The sequence below is a fragment of the Papio anubis genome, unplaced genomic scaffold (assembly GCF_008728515.1).
Source record: "Papio anubis isolate 15944 unplaced genomic scaffold, Panubis1.0 scaffold88, whole genome shotgun sequence".
Lineage (NCBI taxonomy): Eukaryota > Metazoa > Chordata > Mammalia > Primates > Cercopithecidae > Papio > Papio anubis.
The window spans coordinates 112,697-136,500 of NW_022169035.1; the positions used below are offsets into that span (position 1 = coordinate 112,697).

Consider the following 23,804-nt stretch of genomic DNA (forward strand, 5'->3'; position numbering starts at 1 on the left):
TGGCCTCCCAAAGTGCTGGGATTACAGGTGTGAGCCACCGTGCCCAGGCTTTTTTTATTTTTTCCCATAATCCATGCAGGGTGGTGCACACCAGGCAGTCCCAGCTACTTGGGAAGTGGAAGGATCACTTAGGACTAGGAGTTTGAGGCTCCACTGAGCTATTATCATGTCACTGCACTCCAACATGGGCAACAGAGACCCCATTTCTAAAACTAATAATAATAAATTTAAAAATAAAAAGTATTTCAAAACTTGATCCCTGACCCATTCTGGGTATGTCAATACCCTTTAGGCATTTTGTGCTCACCTTCCATCTGACCACTTGACTATCCGAGCATTGCTTTCTTTAATTTCATTTCCTTCTTCATCCCGGCGTATCCTCCATCTTATAGTATTTTCTACCTGTTTCACAACACAAGTACTTTAGAAAATTACAGTTTAAATGATTCTATGCATCTTTTTCTTCCTCAAGAGGCACATAATCACAGAATAAGCATACAGAGGTGACAGATGTATGTGTGGCAGGAAAATGAACAACACTGAAACCCTCTTAATCACCTAGAGATGTTGGATAAATTAAAAGCAGGGGAAAAAATATGCTTAAGTGAATTTCTGAACTCCCAGTATCAGAATCATAGAGAAAGCTTAGAGCATTTGAGCAGATGGCAGATACTAAATGTACAGTAACCCCGAGATACGTTAAGACACAGTAAGAATTACAAGGGACAGGCGATAAAACTTGAGTCCATGTGAGGCAGAAATTTTGAATTGAAACCCCTATATAAAGCAGGTTCTCTCACAGAGCTAAAAACTCTAGAAAAATGAGACCAAAAAACTCTGCCTATTGGCACAAAGAGAAAAATTTCCCATATATGAGCAAGGATAAATAAGTGCCCTATGAAAATTAAAACCCCAGATTTCAATAGTTTTAGAGCCTATCTTACCTGCATGGTGGGGAAACACCAGACAGAGTTGGCAAATGAAAACCACTGTTACTGAAATTAAAGTCAGTGGGACCTCCAGGAAAACACAGCATGCTAAATGCATGCAGTTTATCACTGCTGCCTCCTGGAAACCCACTAAAATGACAATGAAGAGTCAAAACAGGACAGACAAGGATAGAAAGAATGAGAATGAAGCTGGCAACAGACAGACAGAAGCTAACAATGTGAAAACTGCCAATGCCAAGACCGTGCTTCCCTCTGCCTGTTCCCCCAGTGTCAATCCTAAACACAGCTGCTCCCAGTCCCAAGGAGATCGTCTGCATCTCCACTCCCTTAGTTGCAAATGTCTGTGCAACTGGGTCCTAATGATTCCCCCTTCCAGTTTTTCCTCTTTCCCTATTTATTCCTCACAAATAGCTATAAAGTATGCTGACTGAATAACTCCATAATATTCATGAATTAAATATGGCGTCATACCTGAAATTTGTTTCAGAATAGTCTGGGGAAGCTGGGGTGGGGAATGTGGAGATGACAAAAAATTGTTAACTTGACGACTGTTGAAGTGGGTCATGGGCACATGAGAGAGTTCATTATACTGTTCTTAATACATTGGCGTATGTTTGAAATTTTCCTTAGTAAGGAATGAAAACAAAACAATCTGTCACTATTCCTGTCTGCCCTCTCACACAATAGGTTGGCCACATATAAATACACAAATATGCCAGGCGTGGGGCTCACACCTGTAATCCCAACACTTTGGGAGGCTGAGGCAGGCGGATCACCTGAAGTCAGGAGTTCAAGACCTGCCTGGCCGACATGGTGAAACCCCATCTCTGCTAAAAATACACAAAAATTACCCAGGTGTGGTGGCACGTGCCTGTAATTCCAGCTACTCGGGAGGCTGAGGCTGGAGAATCGCTTGAACCCGGGAGGCGGAGGTTGCAGTGAGCCAAGATTGTGCCACGGCACTCCAGCCTGGGCGACGACAGAGCAAGACTCAATCTCAAAAACAAAACAAAACAAAAAACAAAAAAACGAATAGGCCATTATTAATCGAGAAGCCATTCTAAAAAAATGCTTCCTATTATATAAAGTGATTCAAATAGTAATTATTCTATAATAGGACACATTGCTAGGTCCTAATCTATCGGGATGAAGGACACATAATAGCATTTCTGAAGACAGGGGAACCTCAGAGAGGTACATAAGCTGTACCTGGTTCCATGGTTCCTTGTTCTTAAAGAATTAACTACAACATGCTTTAAGACTGGTCAGCCTAGTCTTAAACATCACTCAAGAAAATAAGGGTCCAGGGTTATTTTCTATCACACACCAAGGTTTTAAGACAACAGTTTATGTTAAACACCAATATTTTATAGTCTGATGCACTGAAATTTTAGGGTGAAATACATATTTATAAATTTTTTTTTTTTTTTTGGGAGACAGGGTCTTGCTGTGGCACACAGGCTGGAGTGCAATGGCACAATCACAGCTCACTGCAGCCTCAAACTCCTGGGCTCAAGCAATCCTCCCACCTCAGCCTCCTAGAGTAGCTGTGACTACAGGCATGCACCATCTCTGCCGGCTAATTTTTTTTATTTTTAGTAGAAACAAGGTCTTTCTCTGTTGCTCAGGCTGGTCTCAAACTCCTAGGCCAGTCTTCTCACCTCGGCCTCCCAAGGTACTGGGATTACAGGTATGAGGCACCATGTCCAGCCTTATTTAGGAAGTTTGATACCCATACTAGCATCTGGTATCACATGGTCTAAAAATATAATAGATGTATTGATACAAGCCTAAATCAATACATCCACATGTCCCATGGAAATAATATTAACAGATGGGCTAATAAACAGAGACGAGTAGATGGGTGGTAGAGGGAGGACAGGAAAAAAAAAAAAATAGTGTAAGCACTATATCTGTTGACTGTGTGATCCTGAACAAATTCTTGGCATCTGTTTATCTCAATTTTCTTATTTGATTTGCATTTCCATTAAGAGGAGTAGTGAAGTCTACTGAAAAGTTTTTGGATAGAAACCATCTTATACCAAGGTTATTTAGGTAGTTGTTAATCCACCACATTGAAGAGATGGTACTATTAAAAATATAAAAATTCAGCACCTAAAAAATGCCAGACTATCCCTTTCTAACAATTTAATACTATTTAAGGTACCAAGGCCGGGTGTGGTGGCTCACACCTGTAATCCCAGCACTTTGGGAGGCCGAGGTGGGTGGATCACCTGAGGTCAGGAGTTCAAGACCAACCTGGCCAACATTGTGAAACCCTGTCTCTACTAAAAATACAAAAATTAGCTGGGCATGGTGGTGCACACCTATAATCTCAGCTACTTGGGAGGCTGAGGCAGGAGAATCACTTGAACCCAGGAGGCAGAGGTTGCAGTGAGCCAAGATTGTGCCACTGCACTCTAGCCTGGGCAACAGAGCGAGACTCCATCTCAAAAAATATATATATACCCACTGGAAAATAAGAAATTTATGGGAAATCCTTCAGATTTAAGAACTGAAAATGCATAATTCCAGTTTCAGTATCATGCATTCAACCACCTCTTGTTCCCTTGTACAACTCAATTCTAAAATGTCTACTTGGCCAAGTGCAGTAGCGATCACACCTGTAATCCCAGCAATTTGGGAGGTAAAGGCGGGAGGATCACTTGAGCTCAGAAGCTCAAGATAAACCTGGGCAACACAGCTAAGACCTCATCTCTACGGGGAAAAAAAAAACAAAAGCTGGGCATGGTGGCATGTTTTTTGTAGTCCTAGCTACTCAGGAGGCTGAGATGGGAAGATCACTTGAACCCAGGACATTGAGGCTGCCAAGAGCTGTGTTTGTGCCGCCGTACTCCAGCCTGAATGACAGAGTAAGACCACGTCTCAAAATAAAAAGATGAAACTTCTACTCAACCTACAGCCTCCTTACTTAAAAGATTAGAGGCTCTCCTTGGATAGTGTGACCAGATGGTATGAGGTATCAAAGAGAAGCATTAATGGGAATTTAGTACAACAAATTTTCTCCTAATAGTCAACAAAAGCAATCAAAAGAACACAGCCATATAGTGAAGTGTTAGGTGAAAAAATCACTTTCTTTTTTTTTTTTTTTTTTGAGACAGAGTCTCACTGTCTCCCAGGCTGGAATGCAGTGGCTGGATTTCGGCTCACTGCAAGCTCCGCCTCCCGGGTTCACACCATTCTCCTGCCTCAGCCTCCCGAGTAGCACAGGCACCCACCACCATGCCCGGCTAATCTTTTGTATTTTTAGTAGAGACGAGGTTTCACCGTGTTAGCCAGGATGGTCTCAATCTCCTGACCTCGTGATCCGCCCACCTCGGCCTCCCAAAGTGCTGGGATTACAGGCTTGAGCCACCGCGCCTGGCCTAAAAAAAATCACTTTCAAAAGCTCAAGTTTCAAGTTAGTTCTCCAGGTTTTACTTTATAAAAGAAAAAAAAGGAAAAAGCATGAAATGGTACCTTTAATTTTAACCTGGTTCTACCTTCTTCATCCAGCATTTCTTCATCTTCAAATTCATCTTCATAATACTGAGGATCAAAAGGTCTACAAATTGTTTTCCAAATAAACTATTAATCATATTTTATAAAGAATATTACTGCTATGTAATAACATCTCTATTAATAAATACCATTATATCAAAAAATCATAATATAATTTTTAAAATCATAATGATCAATATCTTCATGCTTAACTTCAAGGAAGTAGTAATTTTACTTTTCTCTTTTTTTGGAGATGAGTTTTGCTCTTGTTGCCCAGGCTGGAATGCAATGGCACGATCTCGGCTCACTGCAACCTCCACCTCCCGGGTTCAAGTGATTCTCCTGCCTCAGCCTCCCGAGTAGCTGGGATTACAGGAATGTGCCACCATGCCTGGCTAATTTTGTACTTTTAGTAGAGACAGGGTGTTTCTCCATGTTGGTCAGGCTAGTCTCAAACTCCCGACCTCAGGTGATCCACCCACCTCAGCCTCCCAAAGTGCTGGGATTACAGGCGTGAACCACCATGCCCAGCCAATAATTTTACTTCTTAAAACTTGTTGTTAATACATATTGCTTGAAATAAAGTACAAGCAAGGGTAAATATTCAAAATATCCTTTCTTCTTATTATGTAATTCTGCCAAAGAATAGGCAACATATGCTCTAGTTTTCAACATCATCGTGCCTGTGGAAAAAAAAATTTTTAAAGCACAAGAGTTTGAATAAACTTAGTAAATAATACCCATCAAACACTAATTGTCCAAAACCATTACCTTTTCTAGACCAACAATAGTTGCTACAATGGACACTGGCATTTCTCTAGCAAATTTCATCACTTTCAATTTCCGCCTTTTCAAGGTTGTACTACTTAAAAAAATATCTTGAAGACCTGTGGTGTCTGTTAATTCATAAGAAAGTATCAAACTGCTCAAAACAGTTATAGCATTAAAAGCCTCCTCTACTCAAGCCTGTAATCCCAGCACTTTGGGAGGCCGAGATGGGTGGATCACGAGGTCAGGAGATCGAGAACATCCTGGCTAACACGGTGAAACCCCCTCTCTACTAAAAAATACAAAAAAAACTAGCCGGGCGAGGTGGTGTGCGCCTGTAGTCCCAGCTACTGGGGAGGCTGAGGCAGGAGAATGGCGTGAACCCGGGAGGCGGAGCTTGCAGTGAGCTGAGATCCGGCCACTGCACTCCAGCCTGGGCGACAGAGCGAGACTCCGTCTCAAAAAAAATAAATAAATAAAATAAAATAAAATAAAAGCCTCCCCTACCAATACATATTTTTTCTATCTCAGGATGTGCTTGACTAATTTTTTCAGAGATACATGATCAATTTTCCATTTTTGTGATTTGTAAACTCAATGCGAAATAAGAAAAATAAACATTCTATGTATTTCTATTCAACATCCTGAAAAAATTTTAATGGATTTCCTTACCTGGGCTCTACACTGAGAAAGTTGGGCAATTTAACAAAATATAAGTCGTTTCCTAAATCAGTGTTTACTTTGGGTATTTCTACTTCTATTCTGGTCTCAGGAATTGGCTCCTCTTCCTGTTGATCCTGAGGCAATCCATTTTCATCCTAGTGAAAGAATCAGAAGTTTGGAGCTTGATGGGAGCTTAGAAATGGCTTCCTTCAACCTCCACCCTTTAATTACTCTGGGGTGCAAGAAACATAATTAGATATCACTTTAGGACTAAAGAAGCCCCCAGTCCCCATCTGAACCCACCCACACACAAAATGGGAAACAAGATCAATTTGGATACCTCAGTTCAAGAAACTATCTCCTTTATGATAAATCTATCTTCCAAACACTCATCAACAAAAGTGTGAAATTAACACTTTAATATGAAGTCACTCTATCAATTAAAACCAGAGAAGATTATCAACACAGCAGACACTTCTTGGCATGAGCAAGAAAAACATTCAAGTCAATGGTTCTCAAATCACAGGTCGTCACAGTTCAGTCCCCTAAGGCATGACACCAACCTCATGTTTGGCAATTATTTCCATTCCCCTTATAACCAAGAGCTCCCTACATAATGAAGAAAGTCATCTGTTCATTGTATTTTTGTACTAGAATTCAGTTATCAACTTGCTTTCTTAGAATAAAGGAGACTCTTCACCTTTGAAACTTTATACTTGGCCTTGAATAAGTTCATGTTAGTAATTGACTTACAACAGGCTGTCCTGGAGTAGGTGGTTTGTCTTCTCCATCACTCCCTGAAGAGATATCATCTGCACCTCCAAACAGATCCATGGTTCCACCATTATCTTCAGTGCAGAAGGAAAAAGGCATTAGTGTTACTATCTGTAACTAAGGTTCTTCACAGCTCATCACTTCAGCACATTCCCAAGGTTTCTGGACCAGCATCAGAAAACCACCCAAAACATAATGCTGAGCCTGGCTCTCAAAAGACCCAAAAAGACAGTGTGGGGAGAGGGAAGGGGGCAAATCTAGTGAAAGGCAAGCTGCACAGGAGGCACTTATTTCTCCTTTCATTTTTACCATCCTTGTTCTCCCACCTTCCTTTATTCCCCAGGAGCCCAAATGTTTCCTACAGTCTAGATGCTCAAAGTTGGGGCTGAAGCACTCCACAGACACCTATTTTCCGTACGTCTATCCCAGATTCAAAATTACAGTCCAGGCACAGTGGTTCACGCCTGTAATCCCAGCACTTTGGGAGGCCAAGGCGGGTGGATCACTTGAGGTCAGGAGTTTGAGACCAGCCTGACCAACACGGTGAAACTCCATCTCTACTAAAAATACAAAAATTAGCCGGGCGTGGTGATGGGTGCTTGTAATCCCAGCTACTTGGGAGGCTAAGGCAGGAAAAAGGAAGCTGCCACACCTGGCTGGTAGAACTACTTTCATCCTTCCAACTTACAATACCAGGTGGTGGTGGTGGTGGTGGTGGTGGTGGTGGCGGCGGTAGGTGGTGTTGTTGCTGCTGTTGTTTTGAGACAGAGTCTCACTCTTGCTCAGGCTGGAGTGTAGTGGTGTGACCTCGGCTCACTGCAACCTCCGCCTCCCAAGTACAAGCGATTCTCGTGCCTCAGCCTCCCGAGTAGCTGGGACTACAGATGCATACCACCTCGCCCCGCTAATGTTCTGTATTTTTAGTACAGACAGGGTTTCACCATATTGGCCAGGCTGGTCTTGAATTCCTGGCCTCAAGTGATCCACCCACCTTGGCCTCCCAAAGTGCTGGGATTATAGGCGTGAGCCACTGCACCTGGCCAACACTGGGTTTTTATGAGCTCTTCATCTAACTCACAGCTCAAAGAATCAGTTTCTTCATCTGTTAAGAACTTAGGAACAAAACACTGAGACTGTCATTATTCAAACTGAAGAATGGACATTGTAACCTCCACCCCAATAAGAAGGCCAGCCCCCTAATAATGAATTCACTCTAACTATAAACAGACTGGGTGCAGTGATTCACACCTGTAATCCCAGCACTTTGGGAGGCTGAAGTGGGCGGAACACTTGAGATCAGGAGTTCAAGACCAACCTGGCCAACACAGTGAAACCCTGTATCTCTACTAAAAATACAAAACATTTAGCCAGGCATGGTGGTACGTTCCTGTAATTCCAGCTACTCAGGAAGCTGAGGGAGGAGAATTGCTTGAACCCAGGAGGCAGCAGTTACAGTAAGCTGAGCTTGCGCCACTGCACTCCAGCTTGGGTGACAGAGCGAGACCCTGTCTCGGGAAAAAAAAAAAAAAAAAACTACAAAGAAGCAAGTTCTTATTCAACTAATTAAGCATGAGCAGCTTCTCATAGCTATATAACTTCTCTGGGTACACTGAGTGCATCCACACTTTTTCTGTGGGTCTTGCGATCTGGGATAAACACACTCAGGGTTAGAAATGCACTACAATTAAATGCAGAAAGGTATGGAAATATACATATATATATATATAAAATAATAATAATAGGGGTACCTTTTGGCACCTCAGTGTCGCTATCCACTTCTGAATCAGATGCAATTGCATTCTTGCGTTTCATTCGTAAAACTTCATCTTCACTATCACTGCCTCTTGCAGATTCTATAAGGGTAGAATTAGAAGTTCTGCATAATCAGTCGCCTTAGTTGAATTTTGTGTTTTAAAAGCAATATTGGAGATAAACAAATTGTGATACACCCATACAATGGACTACTACTCAGCAATAAACAGGAATGAACTACTGATACATGTAACCAACTGGATGAATCAAAAATGCTATATGCCAAGTTAAAGAAGCCAATCTGAAAGACTACATATTTACTATATGACTCTATTTATATGACATTTTCAAAAAGCCAAAAGTATAGTGACAGAAAAGACACCAGTAGGTGCCAGGGTTTAGGGATGGCAGAAAGATGTGACTCAAAACGGATAGCGTAAGGGAGTTTTTCAGGGTAACATCTATTCTGTATCCTGATTGTGATGGTGGTTATACAAATCTATAGATATGTTAACATGAATAGAGCTTACATGCAGAACCGCCCCCGCCCCGCCAAAAAAAAAATCAACTCTAGTGTGTGTTGATTTAAAAAATAGAATTCTTAAAATAAATACTGGCGCCAGGCGTGGTGGCTCACTCCTGTAATCCCAACAATTTGGGAAGCCGAGGTGGGTGGATCACTTGAGGTCAGGAATTCAAGACCAGCCTGGCCAACATGGTGAAACCCATCTCTACTACAAATACAAAAATGAGCCGGGTGTGGTGGCGTGCACCTGTAGTCCCAGCTACTCAGGAGGCTGAGGCAGGACAATCGCTTGAATATGGGAGATGGACGTTGCAGTGAGCCAAGATCTCACCACTGCACTCCAGCCTGGGCGATAGAGTGAGACTCTGTCTCAAATAAATAAATAAATAAATAAATACTGGCTTCTGCAAATAGAAAAACTTGGTAGAAATGAGAAAAGTAGCACTAAAACTTATTATCAAATTTACCTAAGACAAATTTCAGAGAAAAAAAGGTAAAAATATTAGAAAGGAACTGACATATATATCATTATTTCTAGAAGGTCCAATTGTTTACGTAAAAACTTCACAAAAATCAATGGAACCACTGTTGAACTAGTAAGAGATAAGCACGATGACCAGCTACAAGGTTCCCTACTATGACCCTGCCCTTGACTTGGTCTGCTAGTATTTGGGATGTAGTACACGAGCCTTAAAGATTCTTTCCGATAACCGTAAAAACAACCCTACTTTTGGCCGGGCATGGTGGCTCTTGCCTGTAATCCCAGCACTTTGGGAGGCCAAGGTGGGCAGATCACCTGAGGTCAGGAGTTTGAGACCAACCAGACCAACATGGTGAAACCTCCTCTCTACTACAAATACAAAAATTAGCTGGGTGTGGTGGTGCATGCTTGTAATCCCAGCTACTCAGGAGGCTGAGGCAGAAGAATTGCTTGAACCCAGGAGGTGGAGGTTGCAGTGAGCTAAGATCGTGCCACTGCACTGTAGCCTGGGTGACAGACTCCGTCTCAAAAAAAAAAAAAATGATGAGTGGCCGGGCGTGGTGGCTCACGCCTGTAATCCCAGCACTGTGAGAGGCCGAGGCAGGCGGATCATGAGGTCAGGAGATCGAGACCATCCTGGCTAACACGGTGAAACCCCATCTCTACTAAAAACACAAAAAATTAGCCGGGCATGGTGGCGGGCGCCTGTAGTCCTAGCTACTCGTGAGGCTGAGGCAGAAGAATGGCGTGAACCTGGGAGGCGGAGCTTGCAGTGAGCCAAGATCACGCCACTGCACTCCCAGGCTAGGCTGGGCGACAGAGCGAGACTCCGTCTCAAAAAAAAAAAAAAAAAAAAGAAAAAAAAAAAGGATGAATTCATGTCCTTTGCAGGGACATGAGAGACATGGATGAAGCTGGAAACCATCATTCTCAGCAAACTATCACAAGGACAGAAAACCGAACACCACATGTTCTCACTCATAGGTGGGAATTGAACAATGAGAACACTTGGACACAGGGTGGGGAACATCACACACCAGGGCCTGTCGGGGGGTTGGGGGCTGGGGGAGGGATAGCATTAGGAGATACAACTAATGTAAATGACGAGTTAATGGGTGCAGCAAACCAACATGGCACATGTATACCTATGTAACAAACCTGCACGTTGTGCACATGTACCCTAGAACTTAAAGTATTAAAAAAAAAAAAAAAGCCTCTACTCTGATTTAGTTATTCAAAACTTACTGCAGTCCCATAGTCTACACAGATCTATATTCATCTCTGGAAATATGCTGCCCTCCTCTTCTAATAACACCAAGATGTGGTTTTTGAATGCTGTCCTGTGAGGTGTGTGTTAGATGCTATTTAAGCTAAGAAGATAGGATCAAAATATAATTAATATAATCAATCACCTATGGAAATGAAGCAATCCATGTATCACTTCAGGAAGACTTCAACTCAATTAAGGTAACTTTTATATAATACAAAGAAATATGATCTCTAATTCTTTATACATTCTATATGAAGAATGTGTTAACTTGAGCAGAATAGTCTAAATGGCAATGATAAAAGCAGGGTCCAGGACCACAGTTCAGGTGTATGCCTCCTGTAGTCTTTAGGGAATGAGTGCTTTAATCCTAGCTCGTCTCTGTAGGGTGAGGATATGCACATCAATCTGTCTTGGCTCAGTGACACTGTCCACTAAGATCACCCAGCCATGTTTGCACTTTCTACATATTACACTCCCCAGGCAACCTCCTGATTATTATAATTTGGCATCCACTGTAGATTTGCCCCTGGGGAAACATATGATGATAAGGGAGAAATAACTGAGCCTCTTGAAACAATTTTGCAATTCCATTTTATATATTAATATCTTGTAAATTTGACTAGTTTGAGTAAACTCCTTAGAGCTTCACCATCTCTGGATGATCAAATTTTGGATCTCAAAAAGCTGAACGGCAGCAGTGGTGCCCACATCTCAGTACAGCTGCTCTGTGGGGGGGACACTTCAATGGGATTGTTTTTTCCCCAGGCTAATCTATTCTCTCACACGAGGCATGCTCTTCAGTTATCCACAGAAACGGAACCAACTTAACTCATTATGTAGCTCTTCTTACACCATATCCGTCTCTCTAAGACTCAATTTTAAGTCCTCTTTAAATTGTTTTTCCCCAGACCCATCAATGAACAAATGGAAGGGAAAGCAGTAAGAAAGAATAAGTAGATTAGAAAGATTTAAAAGAAGCAAAATGTATTTTAGAGTTAGAAAAGTTTGAAAGGGAGGGACAGAAGAGAAAAAACAGGGTAACAAAGATGGGAATGAAAGAAGACTAAATGGGTCCCTGCTGTAGCTGAATGCTTCTTTCTGAGCCATTCTGGTTCTCATAAATGTATTACCTGATTTATGGTCCTGTTCCTCTTCATCATCTGAATGCCTGTGTTCTTCATCTGAGGCCTGTGGCCTTTCATCATCAGAATTTTGCATTTTCTCCTCATCAGACAGCTGTGGTTGTTCTTCATCATCAGAATTCTGTTTCTCATCATCATTATCAGAAGCTACTGGCCGTTCATCATCAGAATTAGCCTTTTCCTCCTCAGATAGCTGCTGTCTCTCATCATCGGAAAGCTGAGGCCTCTCCTCATCATCTGTGTTCTGCATTTTCTCATCATCGTCAGAATTCTGCAGCTTATCTTCATCAGATCCTTGTGCCCTCTCCTCATCATCAGAATTTTGTATCTTTTCATCATCTGACTGGTCACTTTTATCTTCTCTGCCCCATTTTTCATCATCTGAATGTGCTTTTTCAGAGCCTTCTGCTTCTGAGTGATGGCTCCCTCCATCAGATCTGTGACCTTCGTCTTCATCATCATTAGGGGCTTCTGATCCACTGTGCTGATCTACATCTGAGGGGTCATTGTCCTCGTGGTCGGAACGCTCAGAAGCTTCTGATCTATTGTCTGATCTTTCAGAGTGATTATCACTACCACTGTGATGTGAAGCTCCCTCGTCCTCACTGTCATCTCCAAACAGTTCCTTATTACTTGGTTGTCCTGAATCACCTCTTTCATCCTGATCACTTTCACTTCCAGAGGCATTACTGCCAGAGGCAGCATTCTCTTGATCAGAATCTGAGTCAGATCCAGAATCAGAATCTATGGGATCATATAAACATAGGATAACATCAGCAAAAAAAGGCAGAGTAAGGCAGTCCCAAAGTCCATCCCAACATAAAAGCAATAAAGAAACTGGCAAAAAAACTGTCAGAACTAACATTCTAAGGCTGGGTGCAGTGGCTCACGACTGTAATCCCAGCACTTTGGAAGGCCGAGGTGGGCAGATCACCTGAGGTCAGGAGTTCGAGATCAGCCGGACAAACATGGCGAAACCCCATCTCTACTAAAAATACAAAAATTAGCCGGGCGTGGTTGTGCACGCCTGTAATCCCAACTACTCAGGAGGCTGAGACAGGAGAATCACTTGAACCCTGGAGGCGGAAGAGGCAGTGCCACTGTACTACAGCCTGGGCAACAGAGTGAGACTCTGTCTCAAAAAAAAAAAAAAAGAAAAGAAAAGAAAAAGAAAAGGAAAAATACAATAACTAAAATCAAAGAGTCACTAGAGGGGCGCAACCAAAGATTTGAGCAGGAAAAAGAAAGAATCGGTAAACTTGAAGATAACGTCAATTTGACTGTCCAGTCTGAGAAACAGAAAGAAAAAAGAATAAAGAGAAATGAACAGAACCTAAAAGATTTATGGGACACTTAAGTTATACCATTGTATGCATAATGGAGTCTCAGAAGAAGAGAAATGGGCAGAAAAAATTGTTAAATAAATAATAGCTGAGGCCAGGCACGGTGGTTCACACCTGTAATCCCAGCACTTTGGGAGGCCAAGGTGGGCAGATCACTTGAGGTCAGGAGTTCGAGACCAGCCGCGCCAACATGGTAAAACCCCATCTCTACTAAAAATACAAAAGTTAGTTGGGTATGGTGGTGCAAGCCTGTAATCCCAGCTACTTGAGAGGCTGAAAGCAGGAAAATCGCTTGAATCTGGGAGGTGGAGGTTGCAGTGAGTCAAGACCACACCGCTGCACTCCAGCCTGAGTGATAGAGCGAGACTCTGTCTCAAAAAAATAAATAAATAAACGATAGCTGAAAACCTCCCAAATTTATGAAAAATATAGATCTACACATCCAATAAGTTCAACAAATGACAAGTAGGATAAAGTTAAAGAGGTTCACACCTAGATACACTGTTATCAAACTGTCAAAGACAAAGAAACAATTCCAAAAGCAGCAAAAGAGAAGCAGTTCATCCGATATGAGGAACCCTCAATAAGAGTAACAGCTGATTTTTCTTTTTTTTTTTTTTTTTGAGACGGAGTCTTGCTCTGTCGCCCAGGCTGGAGTGCAGTGGCCGGATCTCAGCTCACTGCAAGCTCCGCCTCCCGGGTTCACGCCATTCTCCTGCCTCAGCCTCCCGAGTAGCTGGGACTACAGGCGCCCGCCACCGCGCCCGGCTAGTTTTTTGTTATTTTTTAGTAGAGACGGGGTTTCACCATGTTAGCCAGGATGGTCTCGATCTCCTGACCTCGTGATCCACACGTCTCAGCCTCCCAAAGTGCTGGGATTACAGACTTGAGCCACCACGCCCGGCCAACAGCTGATTTTTCATCAGAAACCAAGGAAGCCCAGAGGCAACCATAAGAGGACACATTCAAAGTGCTAAAAAGACTGTCAACCAAGAATTTTATATTCAGTACAATTATGCTTCAAAAACTAAGGTGATATGAAAGACAAAAGAAAACATAAATTGGACTTCCACAAAATGAAAAACTTTTGTGCAGCAAAGGACGTTATTAAGAAAGTAGGCCCGACGCAGTGGCTCATGCCTATAATCCCAACACTCTGGGAGGCCAAGCTGGCCAGATCACCTGAGGTCAGGAGTTTGAGATCAGCCAGGCCAACATGGTGAAACCCCGTCTCTACTAAAAATACAAAAATTAGCCAGGCATGGTGGTGCACGCCTGTAGTCCCAGCTACTTGGGAGGCTGAGGCTGAAGCAGAAGAATCACTTGAACCTGGAAGGTGGAGGTTGCAGCGAGCCGAGATCACGCCACTGCACTCCAGCCTGGGCGACAGAGTGAGACTCCATCTCAAAAAAAAAAAAAAAAAACGAAAGTGAAAAAAACAACCTACAGAATGGAAGAAAATATTTGCAAACCATGTATCTGATAAGTGTCTACTACCCAAAATATACAAAGAACATTTATAACTCAACAATAGAACCAATTTTTTTTGTGTTTTTTGTTTGTTTTCTTGGAGACTGAGTCTCTCTGTATCCTTCAGGCTGGAGTACAGTGGTCAATCTTGTTTCGCTGCAACCTCTGCCTCCCTCAAGCGATTCTCCTGCCTCAGCTCCCGAGTTTATGGGCACACGCCACCACACCTGGCTAATTTCTTTCGTATTTTTAGTAGAGACAAGGTTTCACCATGTTGGCCAGGCTGGTCTCGAACTCCTGACCTCAGGTGATCCACCCACCTCAGCCTCCCAAAGTGCTGGGATTACAGGAGTGAGCCACCGCACCCGGCCTAAAACCAATTTTTTAAAACAGACAGAGGACTTGAATAGACATTTCTCCAAACAAAGTTACACAAATGGCCAATAAGTATATGAAAAGATGTTCAACGGTTGGACGCAGTGGCTCACACCTGTAATCCCAGCACTGTGAGAGGCCGAGGCAGGTGGATCACCTGAGGTCAGGAGTTTGAGACCAGCCTGGCCAAAATGGCAAAACCTCATGTCTACTAAAAATACAAAAATTAGCAGGGTGTGGTGGCAGGCGCCTGTAATCCCAGCTATTCGGGAGGCTAAGGGAGGAGAATCGCTTGAACCTAGCACTTTGAGAGGCCCAGGCAGACAGATCACCTGAGGTCAGGAGTTTGGGACCAGCCGGCCAACATGACAAAACCCCATCTCTACTTAAAATACAAAAATTAGCAGGGCATGGTGGCGGGTGCCTGTAATCCCAGCTACTCGGCGGCAGACTGAGACTCCGTCAAAAAAAAAAAAAGAGGTTCAACATCATTAGCCTTCAGCAAAGTGTAAACTGAAACCACAATGAGACACCACTTGATAACATCAAGGATGGCTATTTTAGAAAGAAATAAAAACTTAAAATAACTGTTGGCAAAGATGTGGGGAAAGGGAACCCTGGTGCATTGCTGGTGGTAATGTAAAATGGCTCAACCACTATGGAAAACAGTTTGGCTGCTCTTCAAAATATTAAAGATTTACCATATGACTCTGCACTCCTACATAATACCCTCCTCCCAAAATTAAAAACAGGCACCCAAACATGTACATGAATTTATTGGTTTATTTTTTTGGAGACAGAGTCTCACTTTATCACCCAGGTTGAAGTAAAGTGGCACAATCTAAGCTCACTTCCAACCTCTGTCTCCCGGGTTCAAGTGATTCTCATGCCTCACCCTCCTGAGTGCCTGGGACTACAGGCATGTACCACCACACCTGGCTAACGTTTTGTATTTTTAGTAGAGACAGGGTTTCACCATGTTGCCCAGGCTGGTCTTCAACTCCCGAGCTCAGGCAAATCCGCCTGCCTGAACCAAGAATGTTTACAGTAGCATAATTCAAACAACCCAAAGTCCATCAATAGATAAATGGATTAACAAATTTAGGATATATACATTCAATGGAATATTATTAAGTCATTAAAAATGAATGAAGTACTGATACAAGCTACAATGCCTTGAAGACATTATGCTAAGTAAAAGAAGCCAGACACAAAAGACCACAATGCATGATTCAATTTGTATGAAATTCCCAGAACAGAGAAGTACAGAAACAATAGCAGACAGGGGTTGGAGGAAGGAGCATATGGGGAGTAAGTGCTTTATGAGCACAGTGTTTTATTTGGGGGTGATGAAAATAACAACTAGATATATGTTGTCTACAAGAGACTCACTTTAGAACCAAATACACAAACAGGTTGAAAGCAAAAGGACAGAAAGATATTACATGTAAATAGTAACCAAAAGAGAGCTGTAGTAGGTATACTAATATTAGACAAAACAGATTTTATAACAGAAATTGTTACAAAAGACAAAGGATCATTAAATCCATCATGAAGATATAATAATTATAAACACATATGCACCTAAAAACAAAACCAAGAGAAATGAAGGGAAACATAGACAGTTCAACATAATAGTCAGAGACTTCAATGATGGATAGAACTGGCCAGTCATGATGGCTCACGCCTGTAATCCCAGCACTTTGGGAGGCCGAAGTGGTCAGATCACTTGAGGTTAGGAGTTCAAGACTAGCATGGCCAATATGGTGAACCTCGTCTCTACTAAAAATACGAAAATTAAGCAGGTGTGGTGGCACGCACCTATTGTAATCCCAGCTACTAGGGAGGCTGAGGCAGAAGAATCACTTGAACCTGGGAGGCGGAGGTTGCAGTGAGCCAAGATCACGCCACTGCACTCCAGCCTGGGTGACAGAGCAAGACCCTGTCTCAAAAAAATAAAATAATGGATAGAACTGCTAGATTAAAGATCAATAAACACAGGACTTGAGCAACACTATAAACCAGTTAGACATAACAGACAATCAATAGGACGCTGCATCCAACAATAGCATCTTCCCAAGTGCATATGGAACATTCTCCAGGATAGACCATGCTAGGATACAAAACAAGTCTCAAACATTTTAAAAAACTGAAATCATACAAAATACATTCTCTGACCACAAGTGAATTAAAATTAGAAATCAGTAACAAAAAGAAATCTGAAAAATTCATAAACTTGGGGAAATTAAACACACTTTAAAACAACTAAGGACTCACAGAAATCACATGGAGGGCCAGGTGCGGTGGCTCACAGCTGTAATCCCAGCACTCTGGGAGGCTGAAGGGGGCAGATTGCCTGAGTCTAGCAGTTTGAGACCAGTCTGGGCAAAATGGCAAAACCCCATCTTTACTAAAAATGCCAAAAAAAAAAAAAGAAAAAAAGAGAAGAAAAAACATAGCCAGGCACAGTGGCATGCACTTGTAGTCCCAGCTACTGAGGAGGCTGAGGTGGGAGAATCACTTAAGCCAGGGAGGTTGAGGCTTCAGTGTGCCAAGATCGCGCCATTGCACTCCAGCCTGGGCAACCAGAGGAAGACTCTGTCTCAAAAAATAAAAAAATAAAGAAATCGCAAAGAAAATTAGGAAATATTTTGAGACAAATAAAAATGAAAACACAGGCCAGGCACAGTGGCTCATGCCTGTAATCCCAGCACTTTGGGAGGCCGAGACGGGCGGATACAATGAGGTTAGGAGTTTGAGACCAGCGTGGCCAGCATGGTGAAGCCCCAGTCTCTACTAAAAAACAAAAAAATTAGCTGAGTGTGGTGGCACATGCCTGTGGTCCCAGCTACTCAGGAGGCTGAGGCACGAGAATCACTTGAACCTGGGAGGTAGAGGTTGCAGTGAGCCAAGATGGTGCCACTGCACTCCAGCCTGGGGGACAAGAGCGAGACTTCATCCCCCCCCCAAAAAAAAAGAAAAAAGAAAACACAGCATACCAATACGTAAGGAAACATGTTCTGTGCTCCCAGAGGTTGGGGGGAAAAAACTTAAGGATACAATGAAAACTGTCCTCAAGGTGCTCAAAAAAATTAGGCTGGGCATGGTGGCTCATGCCTGTAATCCCAGTGCACTTTGGGAGGCTGAGATAGGTGGATCACAAGGTCAGGAGTCCGGGACCAGGCTGGCCAACATAGTGAAATCCCATCTCTACGAAAAATACAAAAATTAGCCGGGTGTAGTGGCACGTGCCTGTAGTCCCAGCTACTCAGGAGGCTGAGGCGGGAGAATTGCTTGAACCCGGGAGGCGGGGGTTGCAATGAGCCGAGATCATGCCATTGCACTCCAGCCTGGGTGACAGAGTGAAACTCCGTCTCAAAAAACAACAACAACAACAACAAAAATATATATATATACACACACACATATATATCTGTAAAAAACTTTGTTTAAAAAAAAAATCTCAAGTCAATAACCTAACCATTCATTCACTTTAAGGAATCAGAAAAAGAAAACTAATAAACTGAAAAGAAAACTAAACCCAAAACAAGCAGAAAGAGGGAAATAATAAATTAGAGGCCAGGCACGGTGGCTCACGCCTATAATCCCCAGCACTTCGGGAGGCCGAGGCGAGTGGATCACCTGAGGTCAGGAGTTCAAGACCAGCCTGGCCTACATGCTGAAACCCCATCTCTACAAAAATACAAAAATTAGCCGGGCGTGGTGGCAGCCACCTATAATCCCAGCTACTCAGGAGGCTGAGGCGGGAGAATCACTTGAACCCAGGAAGCGGAGGTTGCAGTGAGGCGAGATCATGCCCTTGCACTCCAGCCTAGGCAACAGAGCGAAACTCCATCTCAAAAAAAAAAAAAAAAAATTAGAGCAATGATAAATGAAATAGAGAATAGAAAAACAATGAAGAAAATTAATTAAACCAAAAGTCTGTTCTTTGAAAACATCAAAAAACAGACAAGGCTTTGGCTAGAATGACAAAGAAAAAAAAAGAAAACTAAAATTACTAAAATCAAGAATCAAAGTGAGGACATTACTACCAACTTTACAGGAATAATAAGGATTATAAGAGAATACTATAAACTACGATATACTAACAAATTAGACAACTTAGATGAAACTGATCAATTCCTAGAAACACACAAATTATCAAAACTGATTCAAAATGGAATAGAAAATCTGAATAGACCTATAACCAAGAGTTTGAATCAATAATGGGAAATTTTCCACCAAAGAAAAGCCCAAGACCAGATGCTTTCACTGGTAAATCCTACTGAATGTTTTTAAAGATTTAACACCTATCCTTCTCAAACTCTGCCAAACAACTGAAGTGAAGGAACACTTCCTACCTCATTCTATGAGGTCAATATTACCCTTCTACCAAAGCCAGAACAAGACATCACAAGAAAACTACAGACAAATTATCCACCAAAATAGAGATGAAAAAACCACTTTAAAAATACTCCCAAATCAAACCCTAAAGCATATTAAAAGAATATATACCAAGCTGGGTGAGGTGGCTCACACCTGTAATCCCAGCACTTTGGGAGGCTGAGGTGGGCAGATCACTTGAGCCCAGAAGTTCAAGACCAGTGTGGCCAAAATAGCAACATCCCACCTCCACTAAAATTACAAAAATTAGCTGGATGTGGTGGTATGTGCCTGTAGTCCCAGTTACTCAGGAGGCTGAGGTGTGAGGATGGCTTGAGTCCTGGAGGTAGAGGGTGCAGTGAGCTGAGGTTGCGCCACTGCACTCCAGCCTGGGCAACAGAGCAAGATCCTGTCTCAAAAAAGGAGAGAGAAAAAAAAAACAGAATATACATCATGACCAAGTGGGATTTATCCTAGTATTACAAGGGTAGTTCAATATCTAAACATGAATCAAAGCGAAACACTATATAAAGAATAAAGAAAAAAATCATGTGATCATCAACGCAGAAAAAGCATCTGATATCCAACACCTTCTCTTGATGCCATTCAACAAACTAGGAACAGGAGTGAACTTCCTCAACCTGATCAAAAGCACCTACAAAAAAAAACTCACAGATAACATCATATGTAATGGTGGAATCCTAGATGGTTTCTTCCTAAGATCAGAGACAACACAATGATGTCTACTGTCACCACTCCTATTCAACATTTTACAAAAAGTTCTAGCTGTGGCAATTAGGCAAGAAAAAGAAATTAAAAGCACACCAATTGGAAAGGAAGTAAAACTGTCTCTTTCATAGATATGTGTTTTTTTTCTTTTTTTTTTTTTGAGACAGGGTCTTCCTCTGTCACCCAGACTGGAGTGCAGTCGTGTGATCTCAGCTCACTGCAACCTCTGCCTCCCCGGTTAAAGTGATTCTTGTACCTCAACCTCCCAAGTAGCTGGGACAACAGGCGTGTGCCACCACACCTGGCTAACTTTTGTCTTTTTATTAGAGACGGGATTTCGCCATGTTGGCCAGGATGGTCTCAAACTCCTGACCTCAAGTGATCCTCCACCTCCCAAGAGTTTTTTTTAAGAGACAGGGTCTTGCTCTGTTGCTCAGGCAGGAATGTACAGGTACAATCATAGCTCACTGCAGCCTTGGACTCCTGGTTCAAATGGTCTTCCTGTCCTGGCTTCCCAAAGTGCTGGGATTACAGGTGTGAGCCACTGCACCCAGCCAACATGATCTTACATATAGAAAATCCTAAAGAATACACACACACACACACACACAAGAAGATTACAGCTCATACATTCAGCAAGGTTGCAGAATATAAGATCAACATACAAAAATCAGTTGTATTTCCATACACTAGCATTAAATAATTCAAAATGAAATTAAGAAAACCATTCCACTTGCAGCCAGGCGTGGTGGCTCACACCTGTAATCCCAGCACTCTGGGAGGCTGAGGCAGGCTGATCACCTGCGGTCGAGAGTTTGAGACCAGCCTGGCCAACATGGAGAAACTCCATCACTACTAAAAATACAAAAATTAGCTGAGCATGGTGGTGGGCACCTGTAATCCTAGCTACTCAGGAGGCTGAGGTAGGAGAATTGCTTGAACCTGGGATGCGGAGGCTGCAGTGAGCTGAGATCGCGCCATTGCACTCCAGCCTGGGCAACAAGTGAAACTCCTCAAAAAAAAAAAAAAAAAAAAAAAAGAAAAAAGGAAAGAAAAAACCATTCCACTTCCAATAGTATCCAGTAGAATAAAATACTTAGTAATAAATTTAACCTAAGAAGTGCAGGACTTACACAATGAAAACTACAAAACATTGTTGAAAGAAATTAAGAACTGGCATATTTATACTTGGAAGCAGCATGCTAGGCCTAGGTAGAAGTTCTACTCATTGTTAAAATAAGAGTTATCGGATGTAGTCTGGGCACAGTGGCTCATGCCTGTAATCCCAGCACTCTGGGAGGCCGAGGCAGGCGGATCACAAGGTCAGATCGAGACCATCCTGGCTACCACGGTGAAACTCCGTCTCTACTAAAAATACAAAAAAAAAAAAAAAAAAAAAAATAGCCAGGCGTGGTGGCCAGCGCCTGTAGTCCCAGCTACTCAGGAAGCTGAGGCAGGAGAATGGCGTGAACCCAGGAGGTGGAGCTTGCAGTGGGCCAAGATCGGGTCACTGCACCCCAGTCTGGGCGACAGAGCAAGACTCCATCTAAAAAAACAAGAGTTATCAGATGTAGTTATTTTCCACAACTCCCACAGACCAGGGAGATAATGAAATATGCTAGGCATAAAAGGAATCATATCCATACAATCTTCAGGACCAACAGCAATCTTCAAGGATAGCATACCAGATTTGGAAGTAAATCCTGGAAGAAAGTCTCAATGGACTTACAAGAAGGTAAAACATGAAGCCCAGAGATGCAACCAGCTCCACTCCTCACCTCCCTATACACCGAGTTTGCAATGCGACAGCACTGCAGGGTACACCTTATGAAACTATTGTTTCTACTTATCCAGTTAATCAATTATGTATTAAGCACTGATGTAAGCTGGGAGGTAAGGGGATCATCTTTTCATTGTGCCCTCAAAATCTAGCAAAACAGCTGGAACACAATAGGGGATCAATACTTATCAAATTAATTCATAACTTCATGAAAATTAGCCATGGGAGGGTTCACATAGAACTGTGCCTTGAAGGGTGAATGGGATATACACAAGTAAAAATGAGGAAAAAATGAAAACATGAGCAAAAGTAGTGGAACAAGAGTTAGTATACGGAGCTCTATATTTCCACACTTATTCTGACTAGCATCTCCTGGATACCCATCCCTGTAAAGCCTTCACACTAGAATTTAGTTCTCTGTACCTCAACCTAGTGCTGCCTTCACTACACTCTAGAAATGATGAATAAATTGGAGTTGGAGAAAATGGAGGAGGAAAGAAAAAGAACCACCGAACAATGCATTTTACTAAGGAAAAAAAGTACACAGATACGTTACTTGGAGCCTAGAGGGTTGCAAGAATTCTGAACTTGGTCTTGGGTTCTTTCTCACTTCAAATAGCTCCTATTCATATTTCATATGCCCGTAGTCTCAACTACTTGAAGGCTGAGGCAGAAGGATGGCCTGAGCCCAGGTTCAAGGCCAACCTGAACAACAAAGTGAAATCCTGTCTCTAAAAAAGTAAACTTTAAAAAAACACCCACAATCCTGTGCCAGAAATACTTTCATGCAACATGCACATAGACTAATTCATTCATTTCATCAACAAATCCTTCATTCCTCCTCTCTGCACACAAACCCCATGCACTCCCCAATCTAACATCACAGACTCCGGAAATTCTGTAGTTTCTGTACAAGCTCTTAGAGAACATATACTCTCCAATGTGAAACATCTATCTGTAACCCCATCCCATTATCCGTCTCAGATCCCTCATTCAGACATCTCAAGCACCCTATCACACCATGCTCTTGTTTCATTCAAGAGGGCATTCTGAGGTCATCTGTAAATTCGCCTACCCCATCCCATATTCCTGCATTCATTTCCATTCATTCACAAACAGCTCTTACTCTGCGCTGGCCTGTGCAAGGCAAGGCGGAACAGGACTCCAACGTTCCTACCCGCGCTGCGCAGGCTCGCCTGCACCTCCACCACTGCCCTGCGCCCCCTTCGCTCCACAAGCTCCCAGGCACCATCAACTCCACCGACACCCAGAGCCTCGAGGCGCAGACTGTGTCTGACTCTCCATCCCGCCCGCCGGAGGAGGATGGCACCTCCGGGAGTGCAGGGGGCGCTGAGGCAGGAGTGGAGGAAATGCCACCTCTTGCCCGCGGCGCCGGAGCCTCCACGGTTGTCCGGCTCCCACAGCGGAAGGCCTGCCACGCACCCATCCTCCGAAGCCCAGTGAACCCACCTTTACGCTCAGCTTCGCTGTCGGCGTCGCTCCCGAAGAGCTCCTCCATACCCGCCATTGTCGCTCACGTCCGCTGCTGCCTCGGCTAGGGGCAGCTCCCGGCCTCTCTTTACGGCACGGAACCACCGAAACACGACAGTGTCGCAAAGATTCGCTGAAGACACTTCCTTCTGTGACCTAGTTTTCGCTTGCCCAGTGAACCTAGCCTCTCCCGGGTGTGTATGGTATACAAGCCAGGCCATTTCGTCAATGTCTGTTATTTGCCAGGATTCTTACCGGGGGGCGGGGCGTCCTGCGTTTGGGTGTGGGTGCGGGTGCGGATGGTTTGGGCGGTGACTGGGGCTCCCTGGGGAAGGGCCTCTGGCTGAATTAAACCTATCGCGAGTCAGGCCTGAAGCCCTTTGTTTCTTACTGAGCAGCTATTATC

The 23,804-nt window shown here is 43.0% G+C and overlaps 1 protein-coding gene across 1 annotated transcript in view; it reads right to left on the reverse strand.

The window, feature by feature from the left end:
- The window catches only part of LOC101002710 (RNA polymerase-associated protein LEO1), a 39,373-nt gene extending 15,788 nt beyond the window's left edge, over nt 1–23,585 (reverse strand). Inside the window, exons 1-7 of the mRNA XM_003900946.5 lie at nt 23,378–23,585; nt 11,816–12,571; nt 8,405–8,509; nt 6,636–6,730; nt 5,892–6,037; nt 4,431–4,515; nt 308–402 (exon numbers count right to left, since the gene is read on the reverse strand). Of these exons, the coding sequence (XP_003900995.1) occupies nt 308–402; nt 4,431–4,515; nt 5,892–6,037; nt 6,636–6,730; nt 8,405–8,509; nt 11,816–12,571; nt 23,378–23,435 (1,340 nt within the window). The 5' untranslated portion in view covers nt 23,436–23,585. The remainder of the gene's footprint in view (nt 1–307; nt 403–4,430; nt 4,516–5,891; nt 6,038–6,635; nt 6,731–8,404; nt 8,510–11,815; nt 12,572–23,377) is intronic.
- Nucleotides 23,586–23,804: the final 219 nt, after the last annotated feature.